An 11500-nucleotide genomic window follows, 5' to 3' on the forward strand; every position below is an offset into this window, starting at 1 on the left:
AACGTACAAAAATGAGCAGAGAATTACGTAGTAGCGTTTTCTAGAAGTGCAGCTATAGCCCAACGGATGGCCTACATATATTTGTTTGAAGTCGATTTACATACTTTATGGATAGATCTAGGTAGTTTCACATTTAGATAAATATCACATATATTATTTCATCCAATTTCATATTAATAGTCCTGTTTAATATACCCATAGTGGTGAAGGGTATGATATAGTCGGCCCCGTCCGACTTTACTACTTTCCTTACTGGTTTTTGTTTCGCATTGGGTGGCAACTCTTCTTACGTTACAATGGTATACCTAATTTTCGGCGTTTTTGGTATGTTCAAGATCATATCCCAATTTTCCAAGCTGAGTGTTTGTTTCGTATTTATTTTTTCCTGGCAATAATTTACCATGTTACAGTCCCCATATAAAAGTTTCGATCGATTTTAGTTGTATTAAATGGACGCGAATATTTTCTCACCGAACGAAGGCTTTTGTGATTCCCAGAAATACCAGCCGACAGAACATTTTCATTGAAGGTCTATGGTTTGAGGCCCTAACCGATTTTCAGAATTTCAAATATATACACATCAGCGCGGAGGGTATTAAAATGAACCAACGTCTTTACTAGTTGATATTAGGCTTCAATTTCCGTTTTTATTTACTACAAATGCCAATACATTCATAAATTAACTTGAGAGGAGGAACGATAATATTTCCACATATAGATTTTGGTATACAATATAAATTCGGATTTTTTATTCAAGCGTTTTCAGAATTCGTGAGGGAAAATACGAAAACAAAAATTCTGAGGTTTTACATTAACTTGCATTCGCTGTAAAAATCGAAATCATTTCAAAAATTTACTTCCATTGATTGTACACCCATCGCCGTGGGACAATTTGTTTGCAATTTAATTTCACTTTTATCGAACATTCGTTCAACTACGTCTGCCTTATCCTATTAAGTTGATTAATTCTCTTTCCCATTCACTAGTCATTTTGTGTCTGTGTGTGTATTTTCCCCATAAGTTCTACTTCATAGTTGTATTAATGCATTTTTCTCAATTTTTTTCCTTCTCTTTCTTATTTTCATCCGCCGTATGAACCACAGCATCGACGACCGTTTGGCTCTCAAGGAAAAATTGCACTGTAAACCATTCAAATGGTACTTAGAAAATGTTTATCCTGATTTACAAGTTCCTGATTCATATGAATTTGGCCAATTTCGCCAAGGTGATTTCTGTTTGGATACCATGGGAAATTTGGCGGATGGCACAGTTGGTAAGTAAACAAAGCAAAACAAAATGAAATGAAAAACCAAAATACAAGAACGGTGAGTTTAATGTTTTATGGCATTGTTGAAGTTCAAATAGGATTGTTTTTAAAGATAAAGGTTTATTATTGTTTTCATATCCTTTTTTTATATGAAATATAATGTGTTGAAATGGCAAGTTCCATTGAAAACGACACATACTTTTTTTGATATCAGTGGAATTGAAAAGGATTTAAAGATTAGGTCATGAGCCGTCGTCGTGGGTACATTGACATTCTGGTCAGAGGTAAATTTACCCTTTCTCAGTCGTCGTCTCTACAGAAAATCGGAAATTCTGTCGAGAAGGATTGCATCGAATATCTTATAGGCAGTATTAGACTTTTCACTCAATTGTCTAATGAAATTGACTGAGGACTGTTCGTCAACCATTGGTTCCAATGATTACATGAAAATCCACCGAAGCATAGTCAACTTATGCTAAAATCTTTCAAGTATAGAAATCTACAGAACAATTTTGAAGTGTAGGTATTATATATATATACTAGCGGGCCCGCAAACGTTGTCTTGCCTTAACAATATTGTTTAGAAATAATTTTCTGTATTTCAGATTTGTTTTTCTTGTTTGCTTTTTTATTCATACTTGCATAAACAATTTTTCTGGGTAAGAGATGTTCATGAAAATTGTGGGAATAGATAAATTTTTAATAAATTTCGCCATATACCGATTTTGATAGTTATATTGGAAGCTATAGCACACGCACAATAAATTTAAATAAACTCATAGCGTACTGAATTGAGTCTAGAATTATGATGCGCTAAATTGAGTCTAGAATTATGATGCGCAACGGTACCCGCAATATTTGGTATTTTGGAGAGTTTAGTCACATATTTCAATAAAATCGGCTGTAAATCTCCTTAGCAAAAATCAATATTGGTGCAAGTTTCCAGATAGCCCCCATATATGATATTCCCCTTTGTTCGGCATTTTATCATGTGGTGTCAAATCTTCATACCAAAAGTTCACATTTGGTATAACGGATTAGTGTAATAGACAAAACTTCTTCCCATGCATGTTACAATTAGAATTCTCTGAATGGACTCAACCTCGATTTCGAATGTCTTCTGATTTTCCATTCTTGCATTTGCCCCAAAAAAATTGTGAATTCTTTGGGAAACGTGTGCATACAATGATCGTGTGTACATTCAATGATATACTTCTGAATTATTTTTTGTATTCTCACCTCAAATATTTTCAATACAATGTCAGTCCAATTGAAAAAAAAATATTTTCAAAATTTTCAGGGTCGTACCTAAATTCATACGTATGCGTACGAATTTATTCACCTCAAAAGTTAAATACATGTATTTTAATGAATGTTACCCAAATACGCATTGCGTATAAAAATATAAAGTTGAAAATTTTCAACTCTGCGTATTTTCAAATTTTTGTTTTTTGAAAATAGAATTCTAGTCATTGAAAAAATTGTTTTTCTATAAATGGAAACTTTTTTGATCAATTAAAAAAATATTTTCGTCCATTTTCGCCGTTTTTAATTGGCACAGATGCAAATAAAGTCCTTGCGTATTTGGGTAATACGGACGTCTGACAAACCTTATAAAGGTGAGAAGGTGAGTATTTTTGTACGGAGCACAATAAATTAGGTACGACAAATGAAGGATTAAAGGAATGATATGCTACCAATTTTCGCCTAAAATATCTCAAAATAACAACTACGATGTGGTGCAATAATAATAGCTCAATACTAATTTCGTGGAAATGCAAATGTGCTTCATAATATTTTGGCACACCAATTACCTTAAATCGGATGATGTACCAAAATCCCTATATATCTTTCGATTTGCACCAAATTTGGCATAGCGTACTGCATTAGGTCTAGAATGATGTGTGTTAAGTTTCCTGAAAATAGGTCCAGGTTTAGATATAGCTCCCATATATATTTTCCTCCGATTTAAGGTAAATGGTGTACCAAAGTCCCTATATATCTTTCGATGTTAACGAAATTTGGCACAGCGTACTGAAATATATTTTGTATTCTATGCAGGCTTTCCGATCAAAATATTTTCTTCTTAATACAAGTCCACAGAATCCTTGAATTTTTATACCCTTCACCACATTGTGCTACAGGGTATTATGTCTTTGTGCATATGCTTGTAACAGGCAAAAGGAAACGAGATAGACACAATTTTTCTTTAGATAATATGCATAGAATCACTTTCTGAGTCGATTTATGCATGTCCGTCTATCCGTCCGCGGATTCTGAATGCCTGGATCAATTCGATATAGTTTTTTTAGAATTCTGAAGACCTGATTAAAAAATATTTTTCAATGAGCGGGTATTTATGTATAGTTTCAACATCCGATTACATACAACAATAAATTGGTATCGATTTAAAGGTCAACAGTTCCTCTTGGATATAATATCAACTTCTCGGGTATAAGTCCTTCATGAATAAATACGGCGTTACATGCCATTGGGGCTGCACAAAGCTACAAAAAAGCAACAAAGTTGTGTATGGTATAAAAACTCGGAAAACCTTGATTTATTAGAATTTTTTTTCTTTAAGGATTTAGAAGGTTCGGTTTAATTAAAATTAGTTAGAAATGTTTAAATCATTCTGGAGGCCTTGATAAGGTTTCATGGACTCTGAAGGCATACACTAATTAGAAAATTATTTTGTTCAAGGTGTATGAAGGTCCGAATTAATATGAAAATATTTTTCCAAGGACTCTAAAAGCTTGCATTAATTAGAAAATATTTGTTATACCCTTCACCACACTGTGGTACAGGGTATTATGTCTTTGTGCATATGTTTCTAACAGGCAAATATAATCGAGATAGACCCATGGTTCCTTTTGAGAATATGCATAGAATCACTCGATTTTTACATGTCCGTTCGTCCGTCTGTCTGTCCATGTTAAATTGTAAACAAAGTACAGGTCGCATTTATGATCCGAATTGGATGAAATTTGGCACAGCTCATTTATTTGGCCCAAGGACGAACCCTATTGAAATTGGGAAAAAATCGGTTCAGATTTAGATATAGCTCCCATATATATTTTCGTCCGATTTAAGGTAAATGGTGCACCAAAGTCCCTATACTTCTTTCGATTTCACGAAATTTGGCACAGCGTAATGAATAAGGTCTAGAATGTATTTGCTAAGTTTAGTGAAAATCGGTTCAGATTTAGATATAGCTTCCATATATATCTTCGTCCGATTTAAGGTTAATTGTGTACCAAAGTCCCTATATATCTTTCGATTTGCACGAACAATTTGCCACAGCGTACTAAATTAAGTATAGAATGATGTGTGCAAAGTTTCGTGAAAATCGGTTCAGATTTAGATATAGCTCCCATATATAGCTTCGCCCGATTTTAGGTAAATAGCTCACTAAAGTCCCTGGAAATCTTTTGATGTGCACGAAATTTGGCACAGAGTTATGAATAAGATCGAAAATTATGTCTGCCAAGTTTCGTGAAAATCGGTACAGGTTTAGATATAGCTCCCATATGTATTTTCATCCGATTTAAGGTCATTGGTGCACCAAAGACCTTATATATATTTCGATTTGCACGTATTTTGGTATAGGGTACTGAATTAAGTCTAGAATGATGTTGCTAAGCTTCGTGAAAAGATCCATAGCTAGTCCGATTGACACAACGTACGGATGTTATATAAATTAGTCTCTGGCAAGTTTTCCTGAATCGGTTCAGATATAGATTTATAACAAAACGCGTCGTCTGTTAGGATACATATGTAAAATGAAACCAAAGGATACATATGTAAAATAAAAGCAAAGTGGTGAAGGGTATCATATAGTCGGCCCAGTCCGACTTTACTGCTTTCCTTACTGGTTTTAATTAAAAAATTCCTTCGTTTCTTCGACGTGCTTGATTTCTGATCACTGGAACATCCGAATGCCAAAATTAAAATAGCAGACCTAGGAAAATTATTTCTGAAGCAATTTTACCCTTTACTCTAAAATTACACAATGTGCAAAGTTTGGATTAATCGATTTTTAAAAATATCTCTGTATACTTATGATATTTATATGGAAGTTATGCTGTTGTAAATTGTCTGCTAATAAGTTCGTCCTTCTTTGGGAATGTCAAATTGCTGCCAAATCGAGGTTGAAACCTTTAGAATAATAAAATTGGAGGGTTCGTATTTATAAAGTTGGAAAAAATGTATCCACTTTTGTAGGAAAATGTGACTGAAACCGTCAAAATACCGAAAAGGGGGCGAAGCTTTATAGGGAGCATGGACATATCTTAGAATAATTTCCAAATATATTTTCCAATTAACAATTTATTCACTTCGATTGGAAAATGCGACTGAAACCGTCAAAATACGAAAATTTCCTAGGACCTTTTATATATGAGTCACTAAAATTTCAAGTCACTAATTGGAACCGTTTTCAGTTCCAATTATTTTATTCATCACATTCTTTAAAACTTTCAATTTTGACTTCCATAAAGGATGTCAATAAAATAAAACGTTATGATTTTTCTCACACAGTTAATTGACATATTCATATGCTTGACAAAAAAAGCTTTAAAACAAATTAAGAAAACACAAAAAAACAACAACAACGAAACGATAAAAGTGATTTCTTATTTTAATTCACCACCCCCACTCCCACATACACACACACATGTATTTCGCATTTTAACGTCAACGTTGTTTTTCTTTTCGCCTGTTTTTTTCATTGTTTACCTTTCATTTATTTGCAGGTCTCTTCCAGTGCCACAATACTGGCGGCAATCAGGAGTGGGCCTACACCAAACGCCAACAAATAAAACACGATGATCTCTGCTTAACACTGGTGCAATTCTCACGCGGCTCACAGGTCATCATGAAACTATGCGACGATTCGGAAAATCAAAAATGGGTGCTGCGTGAAGGCGGTTTTATACGGCATCACAAATTGAATGTCTGCCTGGATTCGAGGGATCACACACAGGTCGGTATCTCGGCCCAGCGATGCAATTCGGCATTGGAGACCCAACGATGGTTGTTTACCACAACAAAAGCGTGAGGACGACGACAACAGCATCAACACAACAACAACATCACTGATGAGGGCAGTTAAATTCTGAATATGGTATGGGTACTGGCATAGGGTATGTGGGCTATTAAAGGCAAAGAAGTGGAATTAAAATGGGAGTGAAAAAAACGAAAAATGCTAAGGGATAAATATTTGACAAGAGATGGCATGGATTGATGAAAAGAAAATAAAGGACTTGACTGAAGAATATTTTTTTTTGAAAGAAACAAGAACAACCAACGGGGCTACATCAGCAGCTATTACTACCACTAAAGCAACAAAACAATAAACGAAAAACTGAGCATTTCACAAAAACAGAAAAAAACAAAACAAGAAAATAAAGAAAAACCAAAAAATAACGACAAATAAATGTAGTGTACGTGAACCCAACGATGGATGGATGGATCGACCAACAGCAGATGAAATGAGGCTCCATTTTCACTTAAAAAAATCCATCACTAGCTAACTGCCTGTATATTGTCCATCAACGTTGAGAGGAACGCATTGAGAATGAGTTGGGGTGTTGGGTGGTTGGTTGGCTGGTAGGTCGGTCACTGATTTTTCTGAGATTGTGTTAAACATTTGCCAGTGATATTAATTATTGAAACTGTTATGTTTTCGTGTATGCCTTTTTTGATAAGTTTTTCAGATTTATTGGATCAACAGTGCAACCAAATTTGTATGTATTCATACAAAATATAATTTCGAAATTATAAATATGTTTTTAAGCGTTTTCATACTGGGTTCCACTGTAAATTGCAATATTAACTTTTAATACACCATAAATGCGGGGGGCAATTGTACAAGGAAATTGTTAAAAAATTGTAGCCGGCAATGTTAATGAAAATCATTGTTTGCGAACGATATGAAAACTTAATGACGTGAATGATCTGACAATGAGTTTAATTTGTTTGCAAAAGAATGGTTGCGATGGAAAAAGAGTATAATTACTTTTTTAATAAAAATACACAAATTTTATTTAATATTAATTGTATCAAATGTTATCGAAATTAAGATATTCAAACAGGATGAAATTGTATGTCAAGAAAATGGATTTTTTTTTTTTGGTACAAAATGTCCGATTAGTAAACGGTTTGAAGAAAATGGTCATAGATTGTGACGCGAAGTTAATATTATTATAGGCTCCGCTGTCGGGCATTTTAAAGGTTTAGTTGATGCTCATGTCCAGTAGTTGGGTCAATATTAATTATTTTTGGTACGGATATGTGATACTCAATGACAACCCAAAATACTGAATTACAGCCAATTCGATGGAAAAACGTGTCCAAAACGTAAGAAACGGGGGGTACCGTTATATGGGTACGTCACTGATACTTGGTACGTCATTTTTGGTACGGATATGGTGTTATACAATGAGAACCCAAACCCAAATAAGCTGAGTCCAAAATACCAAATTACAGCCAATTCGGTTCGAATACCTCTCCAAAATCCCCAAATACCGAGTACTGGCGAAAAGTGTTTTATGGGGATACCCAGAAACTTGGGTCAATATTAATAATTATTGGTACGTATGTGTGTTATCAAATAGAAGGACAAATTCGACATAGGTCAAATATTTCATTGATTATTTTTACTTATGCCTTACATTTCCTTTGACTATATTTTTGACCAAGTTTTTGTTGCATTTCCTACCGAACGGGCTGATATTGAATAGATTTACAAATTAGTCTCTACCCATTTGTACTTAAGGGGTTTTGTCCAAAGAGGTTATTTTAGTATTGCGGGTTTTGGCAGACTGAATAGACATATATAGAAAATTATCAATATTGAGCCATGTTTAGGAATAGCTTTTATATATAGGTCCCTAACCATTCTCGGTATTTTTAGGGATGAGGTTTGGAGCTTGAGCTTTGGTGTTTTTAGACACATTATTCCACTGACGTGATAGTTGTATGTTTTGACTTAAACTACATATATAGGCCTCCAAAGCATTGTTGTTTATTTTTAAAGTTTTTGTCGATTTTTTCCATGAAATTGCTGTAATTTGGCCATACGGTTTTTTGTAGGGTGGTAATGATATTTGAATGACAATTGTCGATGTAAGTTTCCTATTTTGAAGTATTTTTAGGATTTTAACCACTTCCCAACGAAGTAGCTGTAAATTAACAATCAAGATTCCCAAAGAATATAATATTCTTTCCCAGACCCATTTTTTCACCTTAAATGGCTGCAACTTACAATGACATAGTTTCTCTATGAAGGTCCCGACTTTTTTACGAAATTGTGAATGCAAAACATAGTGGAGAAAGAGACCCAGTTTTTTTCACTTTGAGTGGCTGCAACTTACAATGACATAGTCTCCGTATAAAGGTCCCGACCTTTCTAAAAAATTTTGAAAGCACAACACAGTGGAGAATATAAAGAGATCGGACCAGCTGAAAATAATATTTTTTGAACAAGTTTTGACTGCACCGTATTATGGAAGGTTTATTCATTTTGTAATTCCGTTTGTAACTCATCGAAATGCTAATTTTTGGCCCTATTAAGTAGGACGGTCTAAACAATTTTGTCCGTGTGCTGTGTAATCATTGCTATAATCTTCCAAAGGAATTGAATAGGAATGGCATAGAGTTGTCTTTTGTCTGCAGGCAGGTCAAGCTCGAAGGTGGGCTATATAACCTAAAAGGTTCAGGTTTAGTGCAAATCGAAAGAAATATAGGGGCATAGATGCTCCATTAACATAAAATCGGATAAAAAATATATAGGAGTTATATCTAAATCTAAACAGATTTTCCTCAAACTTACCACACACCATGCCATCCCTAATTCAATACGCTGTGACAAATTTCGTGCAATTAGAAAGGTATATAGGGACTTGAGTGCACCATTTACATTAAATCAGACAAAATTTTTTTTGGATGTATATCTAAATCTGAACCGATTAAACCTTCCCAATTTTAGTGGGGTTCGTCGGATTCATATCATAAATGTGACCTGTACTTTGTCTACAATTTAACATGAACAGACAGATAGACAGACAGACGGACATGCATTAATCGACTCATAAAGTGATTCTATGTGGTGATGGGTATACAAATGATCAATATCGGTCCATTTTTTTTTGTTTGGTATCTATGAATCTCCAAAATAGGCGGTTCTTGAGGATTTTGGACTAGTTTTTCACTCAAATTGACTGTAATTTAGTATGTTGGGTACTAATTAGGTACCAAATCTTCCATCAAGATGTCATCAATTTTGTTACATGTTCGGTATTTAAAACTGTAATTTGGTATTTTGTATTCGTATTTGATAATAAATCTCACTACCAAAAAATTTTTAGTATTAGCCTCACAATACAACACCATAAAGGCATGTTCCACCGTGGTATGGGGGAAATACCTTACTCGAAATTGTAAGTTTATACCCAACAATGTATGAAATTCATGATTTAGCCATCTTTTGTAATCATTCTATCTTCGATTGATATCGAGATAAAAAAACTTGAACCTGGCGAGAATGAAATATATCGTTTCGCATTTAGGTCTATCATCCCGAATTTTGGCATTTTTAATATTTATTTTGAAGGAAAGTATTGAGGTACAAAACTAAAATATCAGGTTACACAGTCCCTCATAGAATGGTCATGCTTTACGTATGTACAACTTTGCCCTCTAAATTGCAGTATTTTGAAGATTTTTTTTGTTTAACTTGTTTGGTGGTTTTGAGTTTGTTTGGGAAAAATCCCCATTAAAATTTGCTGAAATTTGTAAAGAGTGATTTGTTAAGAGCTTGATAACTTTTTTTAAAAAAAAAAAAACGCATAAAATTTGCAAAATCTCATCGGTTCTTTATTTGAAACGTTAGATTGGTCCATGACAACTTTTTGAAGATAATTTCATTTAAATGTTGACCGCGGCTGCGTCTTAGGTGGTCCATTCGGAAAGTCCAATTTTGGGCAACTTTTTCGAGCATTTCGGCCGGAATAGCCCGAATTTCTTCGGAAATGTTGTCTTCCAAAGCTGGAATAGTTGCTGGCTTATTTCTGTAGACTTTAGACTGGACGTAGCCCCACAAAAAATAGTCTAAAGGCGTCAAATCGCATGATCTTGGTGGCCAACTTACCGGTCCATTTCTTGAGATGAATTGTTCTCCGAAGTTTTCCCTCAAAATGGCCATAGAATCGCGAGCTGTGTGGCATGTAGCGCCATCTTGTTGAAACCACATGTCAACCAAGTTCAGTTCTTCCATTTTTGACAACAAAAAGTTTGTTAGCATCGAACGATAGCGATCGCCATTCACCGTAACGTTGCGTCCAACAGCATCTTTGAAAAAATACGGTCCAATGATTCCACCAGCGTACAAACCACACCATACAGTGCATTTTTCGGGATGCATGGGCAGTTCTTGAACGGCTTCTGGTTGCTCTTCACTCCAAATGCGGCAATTTTGCTTATTTACGTAGCCATTCAACCAGAAATGAGCCTCATCGCTGAACAAAATTTGTCGATAAAAAAGCGGATTTTCTGCCAACTTTTCTAGGGCCCATTCACTGAAAATTCGACGTTGTGGCAGATCGTTCGGCTTCAGTTCTTGCACGAGCTGTATTTTATACGGTTTTACACCAAGATCTTTGCGTAAAATCTTCCATGTGGTCGAATAACACAAACCCAATTGCTGCGAACGGCGACGAATCGACATTTCACGGTCTTCAGCAACACTCTCAGAAACAGACGCAATATTCTCTTCTGTACGCACTGTACGCATTCGTGTGGTTGGTTTAATGTCCAATAAAGTAAACTGAGTGCGAAACTTGGTCACAATCGCATTAATTGTTTGCTCACTTGGTCGATTATGTAGACCATAAATCGGACGTAAAGCGCGAAACACATTTCGAACCGAACACTGATTTTGGTAATAAAATTCAATGATTTGCAAGCGTTGCTTATTAGTAAGTCTATTCATGATGAAATGTCAAAGCATACTGAGCATCTTTCTCTTTGACACCATGTCTGAAATCCCACGTGATCTGTCAAATACTAATGCATGAAAATCCTAACCTCAAAAAAATCACCCTGTATTTTCTGTGCATTACGGCTTACATCAATCGTAGAATTGAATCGGTAGAATTGTCGATATAGGTCCATTTTTGATATGTTCCCAATATTTTCATATTTATGGTGTCCCGTCTATATATTCATTAGAAA

At 34.8% G+C, this 11500-nt stretch overlaps 1 protein-coding gene across 1 annotated transcript in view; it reads left to right on the plus strand.

Moving 5' to 3' along the window:
• Positions 1-6350, plus strand: part of LOC133322698 (polypeptide N-acetylgalactosaminyltransferase 2) — a 109166-nt gene extending 102816 nt beyond the window's left edge. The window contains exons 6-7 of the mRNA XM_061532009.1: positions 1104-1273; positions 6022-6350. Coding sequence (XP_061387993.1) covers positions 1104-1273; positions 6022-6326 — 475 coding nt within the window. The 3' untranslated portion in view covers positions 6327-6350. The remainder of the gene's footprint in view (positions 1-1103; positions 1274-6021) is intronic.
• The last annotated feature ends 5150 nt before the right edge of the window (positions 6351-11500 follow it).

The sequence above is a fragment of the Musca vetustissima genome, unplaced genomic scaffold (assembly GCF_032173495.1).
Source record: "Musca vetustissima isolate MV318-11 ecotype Yass unplaced genomic scaffold, APGP_CSIRO_Mvet_v1 utg106186, whole genome shotgun sequence".
Taxonomy (NCBI): domain Eukaryota; kingdom Metazoa; phylum Arthropoda; class Insecta; order Diptera; family Muscidae; genus Musca; species Musca vetustissima.